Source organism: Cuculus canorus, chromosome Z (genome assembly GCF_017976375.1).
Source record: "Cuculus canorus isolate bCucCan1 chromosome Z, bCucCan1.pri, whole genome shotgun sequence".
In the NCBI taxonomy this organism is placed as follows: domain Eukaryota; kingdom Metazoa; phylum Chordata; class Aves; order Cuculiformes; family Cuculidae; genus Cuculus; species Cuculus canorus.
In genome coordinates this window covers 20151593-20178610 of record NC_071441.1, presented here as the reverse complement: position 1 = coordinate 20178610, position 27018 = coordinate 20151593, and the positions used below count along the sequence as shown (strand labels likewise).

The 27018-nt window shown below is 36.8% G+C and overlaps 1 protein-coding gene across 20 annotated transcripts in view; it reads left to right on the top strand.

Annotated features, from left to right (window-relative positions):
* Positions 1 to 27018, top strand: part of PTPRD (protein tyrosine phosphatase receptor type D) — a 928191-nt gene that overhangs the window by 856029 nt on the left and 45144 nt on the right. For all 20 annotated transcript variants that reach the window (XM_054055286.1, XM_054055289.1, XM_054055284.1 and 17 more), the window contains 2 exons: positions 7516 to 7639; positions 18642 to 18817. In XM_054055286.1, the coding sequence (XP_053911261.1) occupies positions 7516 to 7639; positions 18642 to 18817 (300 nt within the window). The remainder of the gene's footprint in view (positions 1 to 7515; positions 7640 to 18641; positions 18818 to 27018) is intronic.

Sequence of the window (27018 nt, the reverse complement as noted above, 5' to 3'; positions counted from 1 at the left end):
GAAACCTTCTAACTTCCTTGCAGCTGTCTTAGAGGAGGAGAAGGAACACTTCTTTGTAGACCTGGATCATAAGAGAGGACAGGGTTACTTTCTTCAAATAAGCCTAAACTCAACCCACTATTCTCTATTCATCTGGTACAAAGCTTCCCAAATGGTTTTTTTTTTGGGGGGGGGAAGTTTTTTGTGGCGATCATGTTTTTCATTTTGTTTTGGTTTGGTTTTTTTCCTGAAAATATGTTCCTTTTCTGCTGTGTGAAATCTAGTTGAGAAAGAATCTGAAATTGCTATTAAAAAATAATAAGTCCAAACTACATCCTTTTGCACTCTGGTTCTGAAAGGAATGCCCAAGGTAACATGGCAGGTTGGGAAAGTATTGCAAAAATGTAAGTAGCAATTAGTAAAACTATATATTCTTGGGAGTGGGGGGGGGAGAGAAAGAAAAGAAAAAAGAAAAAAGTAAAACATTTCTGTGAAGCAGTGAAGATTATGACTATTGCAATATTTCAATAAACTTATCATTCACCTGTTGGATAAAGTGCTTTTGTACTTTTAGCATAGATAGTGCAATGTCCAGTTCTCAGTTAATTTCTACTTCAAAATAATTTTTTCATAATCCTTCATTAATTATTATTAGTTTACCATACCCAATCCTATGCAAAATGTTAGTTTACTTTGTTACCATGACATATCTTTTATGTCGTGTATTTCTTTTGTAGTCCTAAATTAAAGACAAGGTTCCTGACCCAACAGATTATTAAGAAGCTTTTGCTGATTTCGGTAATTTCAGTGCGACAAGGTTCCTTTTAGACTTGACAGCTGCTAAGCAGAAAGTCATATTCACAAGAAACTGACCTTTACATTGTATCTCCTTCTTAACTCAGGCTTTAGAATTTAATAATAAAAAGAGATCATGACGACAGACTAAATGAGAACAGTAATGTTTGGCCTACTTCATGCAATACCCTAGGTGTATTTGTGAAGTCATTTCCCCCTATAACATAGAACAAAAAACCTATTCCTTGAAAGCAGATCCATGGGTCTTGTGTAAAATAATTTCATATTTATTAACTAGGATCTGTAGTTATAGCTTTCCACCCTTAAGAAAGTAGATTCGGATTCACGCCATTTTTGAGTACGAATCTGTTGCTGTAACACAAAATTACACTACCAGTCTCTGTGTGTTATGGTATGACTTAGAGAGAGACAGTGTGTCTATGTCTGTCTCTATGCGTGTCTGTGTGTGTGAAGACAATTTATAGAATCTAAAAATTTGTATCTTAAGCAGCAACAAGATAAAAGCTAGACACTAAAGCAAAATAAGTTATGTATTAGTAGAAGAAAAAACTTATTACTGATATAAAACTCTTAAAAAAACATGAAGAACAGATAATCTGCTTAATGAGTCTATACTAAGGAAACATTGCATTTAACTCCTATATCATTATAGGTGATAGTGACTTTTATATAAAAATCAGTTTCTTCTGAGCAAAATTTTTTTTCTATTCTCTACCTTTACAACAGTTTCCTCTTTTTTAATATTGCAAACAGAATTTATTGGTATTCTCGAATTTTGCTTTTGTACGATGTGCTCCATTTGTTGCAAAACAATTAGTGTAGTCAGTGAACAATGAAAACTTGTTTGTCTTCTTATTAATAGCACATATGCTATTGCATTCACCTAGGTTGCTTGGCATTTAGTTCCACCTAGGATCCAAGCCAGGAGGGTAGTTGTGATGGAGAATTTTAAAGAGAAAATGCAGGAATCTGAAGTAGCAATAGTCAAGATTTATAGTAGTGTATTATCTCCTTCCTTTGTGCTGCGAATGTTTCCTTGGGATAACATTTGTTTATGCTTATATAATTAAAAGAATACTCAGATAAAAGGAAGCTAGTATTATTGTATTAGGACGCTAGGTTTTGGACTGATACCTAATACTATTTTGCCAAGGAATTCCACAGAGACTGTTAAAATAGTCAGATACTGTAATAAATGCCAGTTTTATTTTCCCTAACCAAAACTAGTCATATATGTAGGAAAAGAAAAGTAGTACACTTCTTACAGCAAGAAATAATGCTCAGAGGCAGACTGTGTAGGTCATTATAAGTAAAACTGAGGTTGAGTGGCTTTTTGAAAGAGTAATTTTCAGTATTTTTAGGGGTCTTATGGAGGAGGCAGTGAAGAGTTTAACTCCTTTACTCCTTTCTTGGAAAAAATGAATGTTGACAATGATTTGAAAATATGTTGAAAATTTAAAGAAGCACCAGTGTCTCATATGAGACAGTTACAAAGTTTAGTGTTTAAGAGCTGCTGTATTTCATGTACTATATAAAACAAAACAACAGGATGCTTTTATCATGAAAATATGTAAGCTAGGCAAGGTTTTTCTTTACTCAAGTATTCTTCTGCTCCTGATTTATTTTGTACCTGAGGTTGAGCATAATGCTCTGTTTTCAACAGAAAATTATTTCCACCACAAGTGGTTATGATATCATGGGCAAAGGATTTTAATTGCAGATAAGGAATAAACAGATTGCACTTAAGGCTGGAGGCAAAGAAATAGAAAACAATGAGTCTGGTTCTTTACAAGTGAGCTTTTCTAAAGCTTTTTTTATAACACAGACTCTCCTTCAAATATGTTTTCAAATTCTTGCTTTCCTCCTTAAGTATACTTTAGTAATATCCCTATAAAGTTTGTTGATTCCATTGGAATCTAGTTTTACATGATCTCATTTGGTCAAAGGAATATTAGCTTGATATCACAGAGGAAATCTTTGTTCTTGAGAGGGGTTTGGCAAAAGCCTTAGTTGTATTTCTAGCTGATGTTGAACAATTCAGTTACTTTTCCTTTTCAACAGGATACAAACTTCTATTTCAGTTCCAAAGAAAATTTAGTCTTGTAAAAAATGTGTTTATCCCCCATATCTCTTGAAAATGGCAGCGTTTACCGTATAATATGGCAACCTGTGCCTTAATAAGAAAACATAATCCCAGTTGGCAAGTTTCCATGATTAGAAACAGTATTATTGTTCATGCATCTAGCATTCATGTTTTGGTAATGCAGTATATAAATCTCGTTTTATTAGCAAGTTTCCTGCATGATACAGTAGCATCTTATTATAGATTCATCAGCTATCATATGAAAATCTTATCGAAATTGCTGACATTCATAGAAGAGGGTTAAATTGTTCGTTTTTATGAGTAGCTGACTACTTTCTCCAGTTGTGCAGAGTCCATTTGCATTGATGTCGTCTCACATATATCTTTTTCATTATTCTTTTTCTACCTGGTCTTAGGTGTCTTTGTCACCAGTGTTTTATCATTATTTATTTTTAGCCTCAAATACAGCACCTACAGTGCTGGGAAAATCTTTACAGGGCATGTCCTTCTGGGCTTGTCAAACCAACACAGTAACTCACACTCCCCACAAAATACGAAGACTCAAATCTACTGACTGTTAATTTGCTGGCAGGGTGACCGTTAGTAGAGCAGTGTTCCAGTACAGGCAGACATATGTCCACCTATACCAGGAAGGCTGGTATTTTGTCATACTCATTCGTTCCCCAGTACTATACCAGGATATACTTCTGGAAGGCTCACCGTTACAGCAGGGAACATTTGCCTCCTATTTATATAAACACTGTAAATGAAAACTTCACGATGATCAGGTACAGAGTTTACTGGAGTGGGGTTGTTTGAAATTTTGGAAACACATTTTGGTTACCATGATTTATAATCAAAGAAATATTTTGTATATGGTGCATCACACTAGTAAATATTGCTTAAGTAACAGACCAGACATTTTTCCAGCAGCTAACCATTCAGAACACAGTAGCTGAAAAATTAGTCAAAGCATGGGAGGGTAATAACAGTATTACAGACATCTTTATTTCTTTTGTACAAAGCACCCGCACTACACAGTTTTGCTATGAAGAAATCCAGATCTTTGTTAATAACAGCTTTATTGGAGGGGAGCTTTCGGAATGAATATACTAGAAATCCTTTTAAAGTACCATCCATTAAACCATTAAAGCACTCATTAAAACTGTTAGTACGGACTTGTTATTCATGAGTTATTGGTCTTTCACACTTCTGAAATGTGTCTGCCAATACCACTCTACTCTTTGTTCCAGTGTGTCTATTAAGTCTGAGGAAATATAGATTAACTTCCTTTTGCCAAAACAGTGCTTTGTGGGAGGATAGTATGGCCACAAAGTGGTTCAGATTGGTGAGAAAAACGGGAAAGATTAAAGCTCAGTCCATTTGCCTGGTTTCAATGTAATTTATGTTAAGTATGCATGCATGCAGGCCTAAATATTAATCACTGAATTACACCATCTGGCCATACATCACACAAAAAAGTGAATGGGGAATATAGTATGCTGCTGTGATGAACATATCCTCATCTACTTCTACAAATAGCTGACAGAGAAAGCTGCTGTTTGTTATTTTTCTTCGTCTTGAAAAGCATCTTTAGATCACTTAAGCCGTAAGGAGTCAAATGGAGAAGAATACTGAACAGTGGAAACTAAGCTTTATATGTAAAATATTTTTATTAATCTATGAACTCACATTAACAATAGGTATAATATAGAACTGAAGTTCATTCTTATAATAGATAACTATCTACTTAGACCATAATTTTCTAAGTGCAACTGTATATGCCAAAATACAACTTAAATGTTACCTTTATGACTAGTTGTAATTATGAATAGATAATTTATGGGGGTTTTTAGTATGTGTACACCCTTTTTCTTTTTGATTGGGTAAAGCCTGAGTCCTGCAGTCCAGGCTCAAAACTAGAGGCATGTTAGTCAGTTTGTTCTGTTATCTTCTGGTTTTCTTTTCAACTGCAAAGAGAAAGTGTATGTGACACCTTATATTATGAATTAATTTCTGGAATATTTGGGCATTGAAGGTAAAAAAGATAGGGTCGAGTGTCTCCTTCAGTTATATACCTAGAACAAATGCAGATCAGTGTTGTCTTGTTCTGGGGCAGTGCACTTCAGCTCTCATTTTTGCATATATCTCAAAAAAATCTGACTGGGCAGTCATAGGTAGTGTAGATGTGCTTTATTGCTGGTCAAATTATTTTATTTAAACATTTATTTAGAGTATAGTGCACTAATATATTGAGAGCTTCTTCCATTTATTTTGAAATTACTGTTTATGTTTTAAATTATTACTAGGACTCTGAGCTAAACTCACACTAATAACTCTCTAAAATACCAAAACCTTCACCTGCAAATATCCTGCACAAATTATCGTATCAACTCCATTCACACAAAAAGTAAAACAGGGAAGAATCTTGCTGAGAGAAGTCATAATGTAAATGTGGTTGTTTTCGAATCATATGATGTAGATGAATTGTAGGTCAGCTGATAAATAAGTGTATTCTGTGACTTAAATATACTATGTGTGTATATAATATTCCCCTTTCCACTGCTGGTGGAAATGTGATCCAAATTATTTGTTTTCACTACAGGTGAAATAAATAGCAGTAACAATAAAAATATTTGTGTTTTTAAATGAAGCAGTGCTTCCCTATTACAAAAAAACTATCAGCCAAAACTAAATTGTAAGAAAACAGAATAAGAATTTTACAAAGTAAAATTTTATCTTCTGCTATATTGATAAATATGAATTTCACTGTGTAGTCAGAAAAAGCAATGTTTTGGTCAGAGAAGGACCAAGTCCTAATTTTGGAAGTATCAGATTGCTATTTTTATACTGCAGCAGAAAAACAATATGTAAAGGATAAGCCAGCACCTCAACCATCACACTCCTCTGCTCAGCAGATCTCAGCTCAGTTATGCAAGGCAGCACAGACAGACCCTGCTCCAGAGGACTATAATGAAAGTTAGCAAAATTTAGGAAAACTAGCTGGTAACTATGAAAAAAGTTAATTGAGTCGAAGGTATTAGTAGACAGGATAAGATACAGGGACTTTGTTTCCCAAGCAGAAACACTAAGATCTCTCTGTGAGGCAGTCAGGCAAAATGATTTTTTTTAGAATATGCTGAAGAAAGAAGCAAAGCAGTTCTCTGAATGCTACTTAAATAAATTGTGTAAGTTATTTAAAGCTGCATAAGAATGAAGCGGTTTTCTCACTGGCCAAATTGTAATTATTAATCTAAAGGATAAATCCTAATAGATCACACTAATTAATTTCACACATGTTCATTGTCTGATAATACCTACTGTAACAGATTACAGGTCATATTTCATTTCCACTAACATAAAATGGACTTGCAGCTATTGTAACCACGGGAGGAGTCAGTTTAAGTGATGTAAAAGTGATGGATTGATGCTGTATTGGCAGTATGGAACTTCTGCTTGTGCTTTGTTGCTGATCTGCTCATGGGAAGCAAACATAGTGTTGATGAACTGCCCCACCTAGGCTTGTCTGTGTCATTAATTTTTCACAATTTACAGCAACCTGTCATAGGGGCCTGCTGATTGTTACCAGAGTTAAGCAAAGAGAACTAGCCACAAACCATAGTTGCATGTACTTGATGATGAAACAATTTTAAGCTCTCTAATGTTACTGAAAGGGAAAGCAACTTCTCAGTATGAGAAGACCTTTCATACAGCCGCTACTATAGTGGGCATAAGCAGGTATTATCTACTGATTGATGAGAAGCTCAACATGAGCCGGCAATTTGCACTCGCAGCCCAGAAGGCCCACCCTGTCCTGGGCTGCATCAAAAGAAGCGTGGCCAGCAGGGCGAGGGAGGGGATTCTGCCCCTCTATTCCTCTCTTGTGAGACCCTACCTGGAGTATTGTGTCCAGTTCTGGAATCCTCAACATAAGAAGGATATGGAACTGTTGGAATGCGTCCAGAGAAAGGCTGCAAGGATGATCAGAGGGCTGGAGCATCTCCCATACAAGGACAGGCTGAGAGAGTTGAGGTTGTTCAGCCTGGAGAAGAGAATGCTCTGAGGACACCTTATAGTGACCTTCCAGTACCAGAAGGGGCTACAAGAAAGCTGGGGAGGGGCTGCTTACAAAGGCTTAGAGTGATAGGACTGGGGGCAATGGGTATAAACTGGAGAGGGGGAGATTTAGATTAGACATAAGGAAGAATTTCTTCACAATGAGAGTGATGAGGCACTGGCACAGGTTGCCCAGGGAACTTGTGGCTGCCCCATTCCTGGAGGTGTTCAAGGCCAGGCTGGATGGGGCTTGGGCAGCCTGATCCAGTGGGAGGTGTCAACCCCATTGGAGGTTTGAACTAGATGGTCTTTAAGGTACCTTCCTTTCTGAAGAAAGAACCTTAGATTTGAAAAGCTTATAGTTTAAATTCCTGGTGGAAATTTCAGATGCATAAATACAAAATGTTTTATACAATATGACATAAAATGTTACAATATCTCTTGAAGTAATAATTTTCTTTCAAAAGCAAAATATTTCCAGAGTAAACTGTGGGAGTACATGATTTGCAATCTTTATGAATGCAACAAATATGTAGTCCTTAGCTAAACGTTTCCCTGTTTCTTCTCTTTCTCTTTTGAAGTCTATTGATCCTGGTCAGCAGTTCACATGGGAACATTCTAACCTGGAAGTAAACAAACCAAAGAATAGATATGCAAATGTAATTGCATATGACCATTCTCGTGTTCTACTCTCAGCAATAGAAGGTAAGGATACCTTTAAACTTAAACTACTTAAATCCTAAAATGCAGTACAATTTTACCTCCTGATATCTTTTTGTGGTAAAAGAAGTGTTAATTAAAGTACTTCCAGTAATTTCTATAATGGCAATCCTTTTCTGATATTCATACTCAGTAATTCATTATGAAAAGGCACTAGAATTGACACAGGGTCACACATAGCATTGAATGCATCATGTCCTTGTCTGTATGCCAATATGTTGTCTAAAGTAAAGTATCTTTGCTGTTTACTTATACTAATTCTGCAAAGCAAATATAGCAATAACCACGCATGAATTTAAGTTTGTGTCAATTAAGGACATTATCAACATATCCGATGATTGAGTTTCAGTTGCCAGATCCTTACTGTAGGAAAAAAAAATATGGTTCAACTTTATGTTCTTAGGGAAATTGTTGAGAACTCTCTGCGCACATGTAGATGCTATTGGAAACTCAGTATTTTGCTGCCAAAAGATTGGAAGAGGGGTATAATGGCAGCTCTTCCTTATGTAATTCTTTCTTGATAAAAAGCTTTAAAAAATTTGAACATTTTAGAGTTTTAACTTAAGTGAACTGTAAAAGGTGACCAGTCCTGGATATTGTGTCTCTTTTACCACGTGCTAAAACAACAGGAAGCACTGTTTTTTACTCAGAGAACTTCTTGCCTTACCAGTTCTGCGTGACTTATAACCTGCTTTCTGGAGTGAAGACCCATTTTCAGTTTATTTTATATTGATGAAAATCAGGTATTAATGATGACCAGAATATAATTATTATATATTTAATTGAAACAGTTTAAATTAGAATACAATTTGCCTTTAGTAACTCTGGCAGTGCTTGCATAAGATGCTTAAGATATAAGGGATCTGTGTTCAAGGTCATAATTATTTCAGTCCTAAAGTGATAAAAGTTAAGCTGCAAGGTCTTTTAATTTACAGTTATAAACAACTGCTTATCTTTGTCTACTCCAGAGCTGAAGACACCTGATACAGGAGGGACAATATTTATTGGCGCAATTTCTTTTAATAGTAGCCGCTTCATGAAGAAAAGAGGCAATCCCATGGATTGCAATTTAGATCTTCCCTTATTTACTGCAGCTGCATACCATGGGCTTTGATAACACAGATAAAAGCTTTCAAATGTATTAGAAAATTTAAATGATTGCCTTGAAGAATCTGCATATGATAATCTGCTTATATTTGTTCCACCTCTGAGACTCATATAGCAGTTCTGACAAGATTTTTTTGTATCATCACTTACAATTTTTCACATTGCCTTGTAGAAGAATGTGGGCATTTAGAAACCTGCCACCACCTGGTAGAACTACCTGTCTCAACACTGAACAGAGGGTATTTTAGTTAGCATTATATTTGAGGTAATTCAAGAACAATATCCCTTTCTGTGTCACTGGTCCGGACAAGAAAACTGGGCATATGGTCAGGGAAGACCAGGAACAGCAATTGGACTGCTGTTCTGAATTGTTTGGTTAAGCTCTTTGGAACAAAATATTTGGCCCAGATATAAGTCTACTCGACAGAAGAGTCAAGATTTTCAAAATAGTTTCTTTGGAGAAAGAATTGTGTACTGTGGAGAAGAAGGAGAGGAGAAAGTCTAATTTCAAGTAAATTTATTTTTTTTATTTTATGTCAGACATATGGGCTTAGAAAGTTCTGCCAGGTTCCCCTTTATGTAAATGGCCCGTGAAATTTGGTTCACTTAAAGAAAATGAACATATTCAGAGAATGGGAAGAAAGCTCATGAGGCAAAACAGAAAATGTTAGTCAAAGTAATTAAATCTATCTAGTTACACAGTACATTAGACTACTTTTTTAAATAATAGTAAAAATATGGAAGAAACTATGTTGTACCTATGAGAAAGGACGGAATATTTTAAGAAGCAGAGACAACATACAGTTAAACTCTAGTGATTGATTCCCTGTTTTAAATAAGAAATACCACAAAGAAGCTAAGATTTTTAATCCTACAATAGTCACTGATCCTATGAAAAATACCTGATCCTATGAAAAATACCATAGCCCTTTGAAATGTCAGTGTTAGGCGTAAAAGCACAAGGGGGATTTTGACCCATTTGATTATTTGCATAATTTTAAATATTTTCTCAGTCTTCAGTTTATAGTGAAAAAAGCAACATAAATCAAACATTAAATGCCTTTTTATGCTATGATAATTTGTCTCAAAACCAGTAATAAATTAGTATTTAACTATCCTTTTACATTTCCCCCCTGGGATTTTACATGGTTGTGTTTCTGAAATATTGTGTGCGTACCTTCGTACATTTAATACATTGGTCTTAGCATTTGGTAATAAGTGCTTTTCTTTCAAGTTTTAAGTAAATATTCCTGCAATGAACATATGCAACCTGCCTGGCATTTTAATTAGTTGACAGCTGCATTTGTTTTCATGCTACCAGGGAAATCAAGGCTTTGAATATTGTTTAAAAAGCAAATCTGCTTTACCTATGTTATTATTCAAGTTGAATTTGGACTACATTACTTTTTATGTGGAGAATATTTGATTAGATTTTACATGTAGGCCTTATCTGCAATTCTTCAGTGTCCGTAAGAAAACTAATATTCTTAGTGAGGTTTGAATAATAACTGCACTTTCTCTAAGTTGAAGAGCTCCAATCTAAACCTAGACGCTTGGTCGCTGCTTAAGAACAAATACGTATGTTCAACAAACTAAGCATTTATCAAGCTAATCCCATACTAATGGTCACCTTGCCTCTTGATGGTGTTGCGCAAACATGGAATGATGTAGTTACTACTCTGGAATGAGGCGCAAGGCTAGTTTTGTTCTGTTGCTCGTCTGACTGTTGCCAATACAGAGTACTTCCTAGAAAGACTTAAGAATGTGTAGTAGTGGTTTGAAATTACTTCTTTGCACCCATTGATAATATCAGGGGATTGAAAACTTCATTAGCCCTGAGACACGGGTCTTCGTAAAGCTTTCACATTCTCTGTATTGTTACCTTTTGTAGCTCTTGTCAATCATGTTCAAGCCTGGTTTTGAATCACTACTAAATTTGTGGCCTCTGTAATTGCACAGGGCATGGAGTTCCACAACATAATTGCTCGCTTTTCAATAAATATTTTTTGTATTACTAAACTCCCAATGTTTAAATTTTCCTATATTAGATGTTCCTTTGGAAATACTCAGATTAGTTGTGGTTATTTGAATTTCCACCTGAAAGAAATTATTACTTCGCAAAATTGTGTTCCCATGTTCTTGAAATCTCATCACTCCTGTTATGCTGCCTTTCACTGTGTCTGAGAGTCACTTGGAATTTTACAGTATAATGAAACAATGTCATAGTGTAGCAAAGTTTACTGTATGCATAGAAATGGATTTAAGGGTAGAATTTACTGATTAAAAGAAAAAAAGTTAATATAGCTAGTTCTGCAATCTTAAACCTCTAAGGAATAAATAAAATATGCAGAAAACAAATGAATAAACATTCTCCATTTTAAAGATTTGCCAGTCCTTTTAGGAGAATCGAAGACTAAAAGTCTGTCTTATGTGACGTGAATTTGCATAAGCCTAGTGGCTTAAAAAAAATAAAAAGATAATATATATCAAGTTTCAGCAGTGTAATTTTGTTTGATTGGAAATTTAGGGGCTTTAAAATGCTGCTGAAGCTGGAAGTCTCTGGGCATAATAAAAAAACCAAACCTTACTTGTATTATTATTTGTCTGATGGATAGTTTTTGGGAAATTATCATCTAGTATGTAGGCCATCATCTTTAGATTTAGAGAGTGTTCTGGCCGGTATATATTACTGAACATCTACTGAACAGTCATACTTTTAATGAATTAATTGCAGTCTCTCACATTGCATTTGTGTTGCATTCTGCTAACAATATATGATTACATACCTAAAGTAATTGTATGTCCCTTCCCCCTGTATGCCTGAAATGCCTTAAAAATAACAGAAGTACTTACAGTACAAGATGAGGTAATAGGGTGGGTAGTCTTCATGGTGTCTACCTCAACAACAATGCTGGAATTATTCGCATTTAATAATTTTGGTTTGAGTGTTAAGTGTGGATCTGCTGGAGGGTAGGGAGGCTCTTCAAAGGGATCTGAACAGGCTGGACCACTGGGCCGAGACCAATGGCATGATGTTTAACAAGGCCAAATGCCGGGTCCTGCACTTGGGGCATAACAACCCTATGCAGTGCTACAGACTAGGAGAAGTCTGGCTAGAAAGCTGCTAGGAGGAAAAGGACCTGGGGGTGTTGGTTGACAGCCGACTGAACATGAGCCAGCAGTGTGCCCAGGTGGCCAAGAAGGCCAATGGCATCTTGGCTTGTATCGGAATCGGCATGACCAGCAGGTCCAGGGAGGTTATTCTGCCCCTGTACTCAGCACTGGCGAGACCGCACCTCGAGTCCTATGTTCAGTTCTGGGCTCCTCGCTACAAGAAGGATGTTGAGGCTCTGGAGCATGTCTAGAGAAGAGCAACAAAGCTGGTGAAGGAGCTGGAAAACAAGTCTTATGAGGAGCAGCTGGGGGAACTGGGGTTGTTTAGCCTGGAGAAGAGAAGGCTGAGGGGAGACCTTATTGCTCTCTACAACTACCTAAAAGGAGGTTGTAGAGAGGTGGGTGCTGGCCTCTTCTGCCAAGTGACAGGGGACAGGACAAGGGGCAATGGCCTGAAGCTGCACCAGGGGAGGTTCAGTCTGGATATCAGAAAAAAAAATTTTCACAGAAAGGGTCATTAGCCACTGGCAGAGGCTGCCCAGGGAGGTGGTTGAGTCACCTTCCCTGGAGGTATTTAAAAGACGGGTGGATGAGGTGCTCAGGGTTTAGTGGTTGATAAGAATTGTTGGACTTGGTGATTCTGGAGGTCTTTTCCAAACTAGTGATTCTGTGTAGCTGTATATGCTGTTATAGTTGTAATTTGACAACAAAAATAGTGTCATTCTTGATAACCTTGAAGTCATCTTGAATCCGTTCCAACTTTTTCCTGTGTACATACCTATGCTGTCCATTGGGAAAGTCCTCAGCACAGGAAAGTTCCTGTGTTGCAGTCCTTAGCATAGGAATGACATGGATCTGTTAGAGCAAGCCCTGAGGGGGGGCACAAAGTTGATCAGAAGGCTGGAGCACCTCACATATGAAGACAGACTGAAAAAATTGTTATCCTAGAGAAAAGACAGCTCTGGGGAAACCTTATAGCAGCCCTCCAGTACTTAAAGGGGGCCTACAGGAAAGATGGAGAATGGCTCTTTGTCAGGGAATGCTGTCATAGGATGGAGGGTAATGGTTTTAAGAAAGAGGGTAGATTTAGATTAGATAGTAGGAGGTGAGAGTGGTGAGTCACTGGAAGAGGTTGTGGATCTCAGAGAAGTTGTGGATGCCCCATCCCAGGAGGTATTCATGGACAGGTTGGATAAGGCTTTGAGCAATCTGATCAAGTGGAAGATGTCATTACCCTTGGCAGGGGGTTTGGAACTAGATGATCTTGAATGTGCCTTCCACCCCAAACCATTCTATGGTTCTATGAAAGCTTCAGCAGAATATCCAATGACTTTGTTCTTGAATGGGTAATGAAGATTTGATACCTCACAATTTACTCTGCGCACTCATATTGAAACTGTGTTTTGTAGGAATTACTAAACCAGAAATAATTTCATTTCATATTAGTACAGACATTCATCATCCCTTTCAGGGCATCATTTAAAGGTATAAAAGAATATTTCTGTCCAAAAAAAAGTTTCCTTTGATAGATAATTTCAGTGCTACTCAGTCTTGAAGAAGCACTAAATGAAATTTCAGTGAGCTGTAATCACATTATCATGACTTCATGTTGGATTTTGATATCTCCTTTGCACTATCGTGCAATATACTGCTATCTCATTGTATTGTGGCCAGAGTGCTGGCAGAATGCTGCTGTCTCTGATGAACTACAGTAAACAATCCATTTACATTTGTTCTGTACCCTTTCTTAAAACTAAACTTCTAGAAGAAAACAGAACAAATTCAAGCTTCCTTTCTTTTTCTGAGCAGAACTCCTTCTGTTTCCCAGCCTGATTTTGCTCCCCACCTTCCAAGTTTCTCACCTTTCCTGCTGATCTTCTCTAGCTCCCAGTGCCTATCTTCCACCCTGCATTTCACATTTTTCAGATTTTTCTTGCCTTTTTCTTTTCCTTTCAAATATTTTTTCTTTTTTTATACACAGTCCCTTTCTTTGTCCTGCTTAATTCTGTTCCTTCTACCCCTTTTTGACATTACCTTCTTTCCATAATTCTCTATAATGCAACAGTTGCACTTTGAGTCTCCATATCTTCCATCCTTTCCTTCTTCAGCAGACTCTACTAGTCCTAGAAGTCTATCCACAATCCAGCAATATATAGATTTTCTTTTTCTGTCATTTCTTTTTCCTTCTTACTTCACGTTGTTAGGATGATACGCAGTGAATTTTCCGCAGTCTTTGTGACTTTCATTTTACCAGTGTTCATTACTATAGATATCTCTATTGGCCTGACCTGCTTCATATTTCTGCATTATTAGTTTTGTGGATCTGAGTGTGCTTTGCAGCACATGAGCAAAACTCAGTGTAAATGGTGAGCTATAGATTTTATTTTTCCTTTATTTTTTGCACTTCAGTTGTGACGTTGGCTAATTTTGTTTTGTTTCTCATTCACTCTTACTCTGTAAAATCTGGACTGCTTTGTACTCTTAAGATATTTGAAAATTGGGTTTCTTATCATAGAATCATAGAATGGTTTGGATTGAAAGTGATCTTAAAGATCATCTAGTTCCAGTCCCCTTGCCATGGGCAGGGACACTTTCCACTAGACCAGGCTGTTTAAGATCCTATCCAGCCTGGCCTTGAACACTTCCAGGGAGGGGGCTTTCACAGCTTCCCTGGGCAACCTGTGCCAGTTTCAAGGGAGGTGATTCTACCCCTCTACTCCACTCTCATGAGACCCCACCTGGAGTATTGTGTTCAATTCTGGAATCCTCAATGTAAGAAGGATATAACACTGTTGGAATGGGTCCAAAGAAGGGCTACAAAGATGATCAGAGAAGCACCTCAGCTCACGGGACAGACTGACAGAGTTGGGGTTGATCAGCCTGGAGAAGAGAAGGCTCCAGGGAGACCTTATAGCGGCCTTCCAGTACCTGAAGGGGCTACAGGAAAGCTGGGGAGGGACTTTTTACAAGGGCATGTAGTGCTAGGATGAGGGTCAATGGGTTTAAATTGAAAGGGGAAGATTTAGATTAGAGATTAGGAAGAAATTCTTCATGATAAGGGTGGTGAGGCACTGGAACAGGTTGCCCAAGGAAGTTGTTGATGCCTCCTCCCTGGAAGCATTCAAGGCCATGTTGGATGGGACCTTGGGTAGCCTGATTTAGCGGGAGGTGTCTGTCCCCCTGGCGGGGATGTTGGAACTAGGTGGTCTTTAAGGTCCCTTCCAACACAAACCATTCTATGATTATGATCTATGAAGCAAAAACTGATGCAGCACAGTGTGAAACAGAAAATGAGTGGAAAAATGGTATTACAGAATACCAAAGGATTTTGAAACAGGATGTGAAACTGAGGTCATGCAGGAAGACAGTGATGAACAGAGACTCATTGTGAGAAATTAGTCTGGTATTTGAAGAGATTATGAGAATGGACGGAGAACAAAGAAAACACCTTTTGGATACTGTTGGTGAGAGAGAAAATGGAGATGAGCATTGTGGATCCTATTGTTCTCTTGATCTGGTAGCTTTATAATCCTATAGAGTACTGTATTCCACTAGAGATAAACCCTTGATGAAAATCTTCTCACAGTGCAAAGTATGAGTTGCATCTAGTCTTTCCCAAAACTGCATTAGTTAAGTTACAAACAGTTGTTCACATCCTGCGGTAAATGGACCTTCCTGTCCATGTCCCAGCCTTTTCATGAGGCATGAAACTAAGTTGTTTTGTAAAAGGATTTTTCTAGCTAAAGCACATACATGATTTTTTTTGTTTCTTGATAAAAGTCAAGAAGAGAAATAAAGTCGTAATTTCCACTTTAACCTAGCTGGGAAGAAATCCTCTTTCTAAATATCAGTAACTGTTAAACCTAATTCTTTCTTACTTGCATCTGTGAGTAAGGAACATATAATATGGAAATTAGATCTTCTTCATCCTAATTGAAAGAATTAGAATTTATTTAGAAATTTATTATTTGTTTATATATTTGTTTATATATTGTTTATATATGTTATTTGTTCATATATTTGATACAGGTTAGTAAGTAAAAAGAGGATTCACAATTTAAAAAATTTACAATTTTTTTACATCAGGGACTAGGCTTCACTGCTAAGGTTTGTAAAGATCCTTCTTTAGTGCACAGTTTGCAATGCTTCTCATGCTTAATTTTCACAGTGTGTTTGTGCAGTATTGGCTCCAGAGGACAGTTTTCCCAGAAGATCATTTAACAACTATAAAAAGTGTTGTTTTTCTTTCTCATTTTTTCCTCAGGCTTTTATTTATAACATATGCTTCAAAGTATGATACCAGGCATCATAATATAATTCTAATTTATGCAGAAAACATTTCTAACCAGCTTTCTCAGTTCCTTTGGTAATAATACCCAGTTGGTGTAGATTTCTCCTGTTGACTTCATTTTTCTTTCTCATCTGTTTTGCGTGAAAATATTTTATTATCTCAGTAAAGGAAGAAAATAGGGCATTATGCCTAGCAATTGTATTTTCTAAGTCATTAATTCTAATATGCACAATGAGAAGTATCATGTAAAAAAGTTTCAAGTCTACAAGAGTGGGGCTTTTGAACTCAAATTTTGTGTCTTTTGTGAAGGGAAATCACGCTTTTCAGCTATGAATGATGCAGGTTTTAAAGGTTTTTTTTTATTTTGCTTTATTTTTATCACAGAAGAGACACTCAATCAGTTCAAACCATAGTCAACCAGTCTTCTGTGTCCATCCATGCATCTTGCTTGAGGAATGCCATTCGCTGCCTCTTTTGTGACCCTGAACTTACAGTCTCTCCTTCTCTAAAATATTTTGTCAGAATTTTGTTTAATTTGTTTAATGCAGAAAGTCAAATCAATTTAAAATTTGTGTTTAAATGAAATTTGAACATATAAACCAAGAAAATCTATTAAGATTTCTTGGGCATAAAGGCAAAATTTTATGACAGGCTACACCTGCATTAACACGTAATCTGAATAACTTCAGGATTACATTGGAACTTAATTAGTGTCACAGTTAGTGAGTTTATTCATTACTAAGTAAGTAGTAGAATGCAACACTAAGCTTACCCAGGATGAGTGGAGAAAATCTTCGAATTGTGGCTAAAAACAAACAAACAAAGTTGTTAAAGAGTTAGTTCTGCTTTCCCTTTGAATTCATATTATTTTGGAAGATGTTTTGGATATATGTTGCTGGTTGTCAGGAAAGACAGGAGCATGCTGCACGATACTAACTGTTTTGGGGTAGCCAGCAGGAGATTACAAATCAGAGTAGATTTGGAGGTTCAGTTTCTGACAAAAAGCTTGAAAAACATTTCTTAAAACATATTTGATAATTTATTGTGTTTCATAACCAGGGAAATTTACCTCTGTTGCTTTATGGATTGAAAATAGACACAGCTTTAGAATAAACCAGGGAGTTTGTTTCACCTTGACTTTCTTTTAAAACAATTTGTGGAACCTGGACCGAATCTTGGGGCTATAGACTTGGGCATAGCAAATTGGTTGTGTAAACATGAGTCATTAATTTCTGCTCAAAGAAGAATTAATTTCTGTTAATTATTTTAAGATACCTTTCAGCTAACCCTTCTGGGGAACAGTTCCACATTCAATACTGGAGCAACGTGGGTAACACTGCTTTGCCATCCCGCCAGCATTGAGATCTCAAATGAGTATCTTTTCTTCCTCAAGTCATCAGTTAAAAAAAAAAGCAGTGATATCATAACTGGTATCTGCATGCTTTTTATTTCAGTATGCTTATAGTCTGAGTTAAAAGCTGGACACTGCGCTGTTGGAATCCAGGAGCGATGATACTCAGACCTGTATGTCCATATTTATCCCTTTCTGTGAGCATGGCTGCCTTATTAGTTCAGGCTAGTAACACGATCTTCAATGCAGCCAGTAGTCCTCCTCAGCCCTGGCAGGCAGCGTGTTGTGGTCCAGGTCTCAGTACAGACATGACACTGCATAACCTCAGTTAAATGGATCCCAGTTAGGAGGTGGCTCACTTCCAAGTGGCTGAAAGCATGGACATGTGTCTGGCAGGCACACCCAAACTCTGTCTGTAAGTCTTGTCCAAAACATCTGAGCCTTGAGCAATTGGGAATGTAGGCTGTGTACCCACAGGTCTTAGATTAAGCCTTCTCTTCATACATTTAGTTTTTATTCAGACTTGCAAAGGTCTTTATTTCACCACATAGCAGATTCCACTGTTTCTTAAACCTGACTTACATAATGTATTTTATTTAAAGAAAGCTCATAGTTAACTTCCCATCTAATGGGAAAAAAGTGAATGTAGCAGTAATATTAATATTCTGACAACATTATCCCCTTTCCTCTATTTAAAAGAAGTACAATAAGCTCAAGAAGAGTGCCAAATGGAGCTTACATAGGACATCCGATAGAGAGGCTTCCCCATCTAGCCCAGGCAAAGTGTGCCATGCTGGTGGGTGACTGCAAGCAGTGTTAGACCGTATTTTAAATGCAATTTTTGCAATTCCAGGTTTCTCCATGAACTTCAGATTTTCAGGCTTCTTTTAATACTTCTTATCAGAGCGAGCCCTTTCTTTCAAAAGAACAGTATTCCTAGAGAAGCCATTATACCCTTCAGCTCCATAAATGGCATCCACTCACTTGCAAGTACCTGCGTACTACTTGGCATGCAGCAAGCTAAGATTCACTGATCCAGCTGTATCATAAGACTTTTTTTCAGCCCCTACACAACAGGAGAGCACAGAACTGTTGCCCCATGTTTCACTTTTCTCTCTTTGCAGGAATACCAGGCAGTGACTATATCAATGCCAACTACATAGATGGATACAGAAAACAAAATGCTTATATAGCAACACAAGGGGCGTTGCCGGAAACCTTTGGTGACTTCTGGAGAATGATGTGGGAGCAACGTGGTGCAACTGTTGTTATGATGACAAAACTAGAGGAGAGGTCCAGGGTAAGGAAAGCCTATCAATATCCAGCAAAATAGAACATTAATAATATTTTACCTTAGTACTCACTTATGTAAGACTTCTTTTTTTTCTTCATCTATGTTTGTCTGCCTCCTGTATATGCAAAAGAAATGATTTTTGTAGGTTGCCATCAGTGAAAAATGTTGATACTCTGGCAGTCACTTTAGATAGGGAATGTTAGTTCCACTGTAACAATGCTTATTTTGTATGTTTATTTATACTATGAAAAACTTGAAATCTCTCGATCCTTAGTAATTTTTTTTTCCTACTTCAGTCAGACTGGAAATATCAGGAGGTGATTGAAAGTGTTAGTTCTTCTGTGTACCAAAAATACTGTCGTATGATCCTGTTATGAGGAAGTTAATGTATGTCAGCAGCATTCAGTATTCAATTTTATATGGTAGAAATTAAACATTACTTAAGATCAGTGAGAATTTGTATTGGCTTAAAAAGACATGAAAATATTTTTTTTAGTACATACTGGGTAGTACGAAAAGTCGGGACAGTATGTGCAGTAATAGAAAATGAAATTATCTGTGATATTTCAATTTCAGTTTTACAGCAAAGTAAAATTAGGAAAGTAAAGGGCTAAAACATAACATACAACTATTGTAATAAAAGAAGAGGTTAATATATGAAAGGAAATCAAAAGTAATAGTATGTTTTTATAATATAATACGGAAAGTGATGGAAAGGGTAGTAACTGACCACTCTCTTCCATGAAGATTCACTAGCTGGTTTGTATTGTGGCATTCATCAGTTCTAATGGTAGATTTTACTGGGGAGAGGGGGAAATGAAAGAAAAAAAAATAAAAAAGAAGAAAAGAAAGATTGTGAAAAAAAGAAAAGGGAAAAATCCTTCTCAGTGGCCAATCAGAAAGAGAAGTGAGTTTCTAGCCCTCAGCACCTTCTCCAATAGAACAGGTAGTTAATCATCATAGTTTTCTCACAATAACTCTGTATTTTACATCAAGACATACTCAAACTCCTCATGGGTAGTTCCTGTTTATGATGCTGCTAGCATTGATTGGAGCATGCATTGACTGGGGAAGGTGCTACACGGCTGGTTCCTTGGTGAGCTTTCTGCAAGCACATTAATGAGTCCTGTAGTGTAAACCAGAAACTACCATCAAATACAGAAATCAGGAAAAAGCAGAAAGTGATTCTAACATCAATGGCAATCACTTCCCTCGGGAACCTGCTGTAACAAGTTATTGGGGTCTGCCAGTATAAGTCCAGGAGATTAATAACAAACAAGACAGTTAAGGGAAAATAGTACGACAGGCATTCTGAAGTATGCTGTGCTGGGAGCTTGTGTGAAGGGGTAGGGAGTTACAAACAGGAGGCAGGCTGCAGGATTGCAGGTGGAAGGCCTTTAGCATTACAAAAAGCTAAGGTACCTAAGGCGTTATGCAATATTTGTTAAAAAAAAAACATAAACACAGAGGATCAAGAACAGTTCAGAGAGAAAGAGACTGGGGAGGAGAAGAGGAGATTTATCAACCCGAAAACTTTTAAATCAGTCAAAGTATCTTATGGAGGTAACTGGATATTAGTTGATACTTCAGTAGCTCATGGATGAGCTCCATTTCAACATGAAAATGTTTTGCATATGTAAGGTAGGATCAGAGGGGAATGCACCATAAAGCCTAATGCTGTACCGAGTTGGTGTTGATATTTTTTTCACATGCTTGGATACCTGTAATTGCAATGATTACGTAACTTACTGAACCTCTTGGCAACAGTCATTCCTTTCTGGAGGCTTATCAAAGTAGAAAATATATATTTATTCTTTTACCATTTCATCACTTTTTAAAAATAGAATAAGCTTTTTGCACTTCAAGTGATATAGAACATTCTAATTAAAGAATCACTTTCTGCATGTAAATTCAACCAGCTTTAACCCCCCCATCCTGCACATACTTGATGGCAATTAGTACGTAGCAAAGGGTAATTTATCAGAAAGTTTAATTTTATCTGAAGTCTACAGGCCTTGTCTAGTCTAGACACTGACAATTGTTTGGAATTAAGTTAATTAATTGTTGCCCATTTCTTTATAACTAGTGACTTACATTATAAAGTTGCTGTTAAATAGCATCAGTGCTAAGAAAAAATCTGATCCTAATAAGCAGCTCATGGCAGAAGGCATACTTAAATATTTGAGAGTTTATTTTAATACTGCCGGACACAGAACCACTGTCTAGAAAGACGTTTTGATGTAACTAAATGGAACTCTACTCATTCTCTCCGATAATTGCTTAGCAGAGTTTTAAGCTCACTCTAGCCGTTGCTGCCTTCACCCTAAAAAAACCACTCATGAGAACAGTAATCACCTCCACAAGTGATTAGCATTCAGCAGCAATACATTCCATGAGTGTGATGAGAGACCAGACAATCTAGGCAATGGATTCTCTGTGCGTTCAATGCTTATGTTTGTATTGGGGTTTTGTGCATAATTTAGCTCATTCTGTGCTCTTAAGTCAAGTGAGTTTGATGCACTCAATGCAGAGCACTAGAGATCATCTCTCCAGTACATAATTCAGGTCCAGTCTTAGAGTCTGCAACTCTGTAAATGCAGCAGACTTGTTACCTCTTCTTCTATTAAAGCAGCTACATGTATTTAACAGTATTGATGGTGAAGCAGCAGTGGGAATTCCTATGTGGAAAAAGAATACAATGACAACATTTCATTATTTCTTCTCGTGCTATAATTTTCTTATAGCATATCTGTATAGTAAGAGACCAAGTGAAATTTCAAACTTGAAACACAAACTCTCTTACATACAACCAGAGATTAAGATCCTTGCAAATTTTGTTTCTCTTTTTCCTTTGATTCTTCTTTTTGATTGCCTTTGTGTCTTGGTAACCTGATCATTATTTGTGCTGCAAGGCAAGATCATTTCTCTCTGGGACTTCATCTACTTTCCATCTCCATGTCATCGTTTCTGTTTAGCTTGCTTTTTTCATTATATAGTCCTGCAGCTTGATACCAGCCTTCTTAACCTGAACTGCATAGATAAAGATGAGGATTTTAATTGCATCTGCAGAGACAAAGTTGGTTCATTAGCATGTGTTAGATGTCTGAGTAACATCAACTTTGAGAATCTACGGATTTTACAGCTGAGTACATCAAATGAAGTTGTTACAGTGAATTCATTATTCATTTCTTTGCTTAAAAGGAATCTGCAAGAAAAGAGAAGCTCTTTCACTTATAACCTTTCACACTTTTTTGGTTTCATATGAAATGTCATCACCTGAATATCACTTGACCTAAGCCAGACTAGAGAGAGAAAGTCAGTCCCGTCAGCTACTATGAACATAATTTATTTGAAAAGGGTAATACACACTGGTAGTGCCTGGAACAGTGTTAGTAGCATATTTTTCACACACAAGTTTAATCTAAATGAAATAAAAGAATGATATTGAAGGTTGAAAATTAGAGATTAAAACAAGGAGTTGTGTGTTGCACTAAGGAAAGCTGTAAAGCATGTAAAGCATTAGTTTGTGATACCTATGTTCCTCACTCCTCTATCTTCCTTTTCTCCCCTAGAAGTACAGATTTTCCTTTTTTTTTAAGATCCTTTGAATTAATTGAGTGTTCTGAGAACTCATGTGCTACAGTGAATGATGTGAATGACTAGATGAAGACAGATAATCTCACTTTATAGCAAAATATAATATTGGCTCAAACAGGAAACATTTAGTCCTATGTTATTTCATGATAGGATACTGTTACGGATCATCCACTTGAAGGAGAATTCTATCCTTTACTTCTTTGCTATGTGATTCCTTATTTTGAATACAGTTACTATGTTGGTTTTGGAAAGTACTTTCCTCCCTCCTTAACCTCATTGTCATTGTTTTCTGTTGGGTCCACAGTGTCTAGGATTAGAGTCTTCTGTCAAAAAACAGCAGTTAGATCAAAGCTAGATGACAATACAATGACCCTACCAATTATTCAAATATAAGCCAGATCTTGAACTTCTGTACTGATGAGGAAGGCTTTAGTTTTCATACTGATACTATCAGCATTATTCAAATTTTATGACTGAGTGAATACATGAGGAAACCACACTTGTGACATTGTTAGTCTAATGCAGATGCTCATTTCACTGTCAGATATCATTATCAAGGTTACAAGTCAAGAATATATAAAAATATAAGCATAAAATAATTATCTTAGTTTGTCAAAGTTTAACATCTTTAATCGTGCATTTTCACTGGAAAGGGGGATGTGGAAACAAACCCAGTAGAAATGTCATGCATCCCGACTGTCATTTAGTTCCACAGTATTTAAATAAGTGGAATTATTTGCATGGGTCCTGTATCAGTTTCAAAAGAACATCTAAGAACAGTTAAAAGTTGCTGGATTTAGCTTGTCTCAACTGGTCGCTGATACGCAAGAGAGTCAGGAAAGCTGGCACTGTCCCAGTAAAAAACAGGCAGACTTTTCCCGAGGTTGCTGCAATACTAACTAGGTAATTCTTTTGTTCGAAGTGACATGTAACCGTCCTGAAACTGTCCAAATCAGAGCACTCTAAATCTTTCAACTCATTTTTCATACATTTATAGACTATCCCATGTGTTAGAAAAATGGAGATTGGATGACTATAGAAATACCAAATTGATGGAAGATGTGTAACTTGAAGGTGGAAGTTGGGGTTAAATAATTATGGGAGTTTTGTTTTGTTTGGTGAGCTTGAGGTTTTTTTATAATGGAATGGAACATATTAAATAAAATCAGGAAAGCTTTCTTCAGTTTCGAGTAGTACAAAACCCAAAAACATTTGAGTAAGTACAGTGGAAAGTGTAATTGCAACTTGGGACTCTTTAGTATGAATAGCTTTGAAATAAATTTCTGGCCACCAAAGGCTTCCAAGTCTAGCTATAGGCATGAAAAACATAAAGGCAGGTCTGGGCAGAAGCCTAAATTCTTCTGATTGTGCAAATTGCTAGCATTTTTAATGAATCTTCTTGTGTTGATGGCAGAGTAGGCACTGATAGCTAATGTAGTTTGCCTCGTAGCTGAGGCAAAGCAATAGGACGTGCACAACAATAAGTAATAAGCAAAGAATACTAAGAACGTTGTTTTCTTGTTGGTGTGAAATGCATGAAGATATTTCAGACAACTACAGGCTGTGCATCATTTTGGTGTGATTGTGCTTAGGGTTTTTTTCCATTTGTTTGTGCAGGGCTTCAGTAGCAAATTTGAAATCTTTCCTCCTAAGTATGTTTTGACAGGTAATATCAGAGCTATAACTTGTCAAAATACTGGAAGAAAAATAAGTGACAATAAGACTGCCTCAATAATATGAGTAGAAAAGTAATCAATGCCTGAATTTAACAATTAATTACAGATTATATCAATAAGCTCCCAAGTGTACCTGTGTTCTACTGTATTTAGACAAAATGTAATTGATTTGTGCATAAAAGCTGCACTGAAGTTGTGTACTGGGCAGCACAGGCATGTATTTTATTTTTTTTTAAGTACTGGAGTATGTATTTAAACATGGGAAAATATAAATAAAAATTTTAGCTACGTTTTGCAGCAACTAGAAAAATATACATGTCTTTATCTGGTAAGAGATAAGTTAACTTCTCTCCCAGCAGACGTATTGGCAGATAGCTGGCAAATCTTGTCGCAATCTTCAAGCAGGGCAGGAGGGATGACGCCAGTAACTACAGGCCTGTTAGTCTCACTTCAGTGCCTGTTAAGATTATGAAGAAGATTATTCTGGGACCTACTGAAAAAACACTTATAAGACAACACAGTCATTGGTCCCAGCCACCATAGATTTATAGAGGGGAAGTTGTATGAGGAGCAGCTGAAGTCACTTGGTCTGTTCAGCCTAGAGAAGAGGAGACTGAAGGGGGACCTCATAACAGTTAACTGCTTCCTCACAAGGGAAGGCAGAGGAACAGGCACTGATCTCTTCTCTCTGTTGACCGATGATAGGACCCATGGGAATGGCAGGAAGACATGCCAGGGGATGTTTAGGTTGGATATTAGGAAAAGGTTCTTTGCTCAGAGAGTGGTGGAGCACTGGAACAGGCTCCCCATGGAAGTACACAATGCACCAAGCCTGACGATATTCAAGAAGCATTTGGACAGTGCCCTCACACAAATGGTATGAATGTTGGGGTTGTCCTATGTAGAGACAGGAGTTGGACTCGATGATCCTTGTGGGTCCCTTCCAGATCAGGTCTTTCTGTTACTCTGTGTGATTCTTTGAGACACAATATGTGGTACATGGCATTATTTCATATCGAACTGTATTGTTTTACTAAAGAAGAATTGCTTGCGTTGATTTCTAATTGCTCCTTTTGTAATTTTAATGGCAAACCAGTAACTTCAGTATCAATATTGTGTTATCAGAATTTTATTTCACTCCTTTAGTACTTTCAGTATGCTAAGATATGAGTCACAAGAGGAATGAATGAGAGAGTTGGCAACAGAAAACAAAGAAAAATCCAAAGTCAAGTAGGCCATGTGTTCACCAGATTTACAAAAATAAAAATAAAAACGTGTAGGTTTGTACTGAGTTTTTTTCACTGTAACAGAATGCTATGGCCATACTCCAAGAATTCCTACACCATTGTACAAGCTGGAGTCACCAGTTACCATGTCAGAATTGTTAAACTCAACCATATGGCTGTTCATTATGGAAGGATTCTCAGAAGCACAAGGGCAGAGATATACTCATCTCTCACTGAAATGCAGTCAGTCGTAGATAGTTAATTCATGTTAGAATCCAATCCTAGATTTATGCTAGCATAGACTACACTCACCAATAATGCCTAAATTTTCTTTTTCAAGGCACATTATGGGCAGAAGCATTGTGCTGAGGTGCCTCAGCTAAAACGCAGACTATGTCACCCAGTAAAATAGCTGTGGAAATGCTATACTAAAAACAGAGTTCATTTTGTGTGAAAAGAAGTGTTGTAACGCTGCTACTCAGGCTGAAAGTATTTTTGGCATGCTGTACTTGCTTGTTTGAGTTTACACACATTCAGAGTTGAGGACATACAGAATTAATAGCCCATATGAAAAAATATTGATAAATTACAGAGAATCTAGAAGAGAAAAAAAAAATACCAGAAGTTGAATAAATCACATATGAGAAAAGTCAGAAAGAAATGTATTTGTTATATATATAAGAGGGTGAAGAAAAACTTAATAGTCTTCTAGCATGTGAAAGGCTGCTAAAAACTTCATGGCAGTCAACTGTATCCTCTGCCTGTGGAGCCATAGGATTAATAAATCAACTTTGTGGCAAAGGGGATTTACATTAAACATTTTAAGAGCTTCCAAAATATCATGTCATGAATGGAGCAAAATCTGTAGGATATTTTGTGTAGTCTCTTCCACTGTAAGCTTTCAACAACTATGTACACCAGAGTCTTACCTGCAACATTATGGCAATACCTGGTACTGATACAAGGGTTTTCAAGTACCCATCAATTTTTTTTTGTGTGTGTTATGATTCTATGTTGATAAATGAAATCGTTCTTTTTAACTGTGAGGGTAAATTAATAGTTTTCTCAAAAACAGAATTTCACTGAGGCAAGTGTGTAGCAAGTGTTTTAGTCAAAACTGCTTTGTAACTCTATAATTTGACTTCTTCTCTTTAGTTAATTTGCTTTGTGTTTGAGGTAGGACATACATTGCTTGTATGGACATATATACCTTGTATAATTTTTCTCTTAATACAGAGAGAGGGACTATGCCTCGTAGTGACAATTTCTGGCTGTTGACATTTCGGGTTAGAAGATTTCCCTGCAAAATTAAAGATGCTCTATATTTGTATTCAAAATGCAATGATTAGTTCCTGTTTGGTTTAGCACTGCAACCAATTACTTCAGTGCAGGGAATTCTTCCAAGGGATTTCAACCTTGAAAAGGTCAGTGAATTAATTTAATATGGTTATGGCAAAATAACCCCACATTTGATTATTTAGCAGATTCTGGTGAAAGACTCAAGACTACTTCTCCTTTATGTTGGGAAATACATCTGGAAAATTCACATCCTTCAGACATTTGTCTCTAAAAGAGAAAATTACAATTTACATTTCCCATCATTTATAAAACTTTTATTTTTTTGTAGAAGTTAATGAATATGGCTGTCTACTGAGAGGCACATGTTAATAATTGAAGTTTTATCTAGGTGGACTTTCTCGTTAATAAC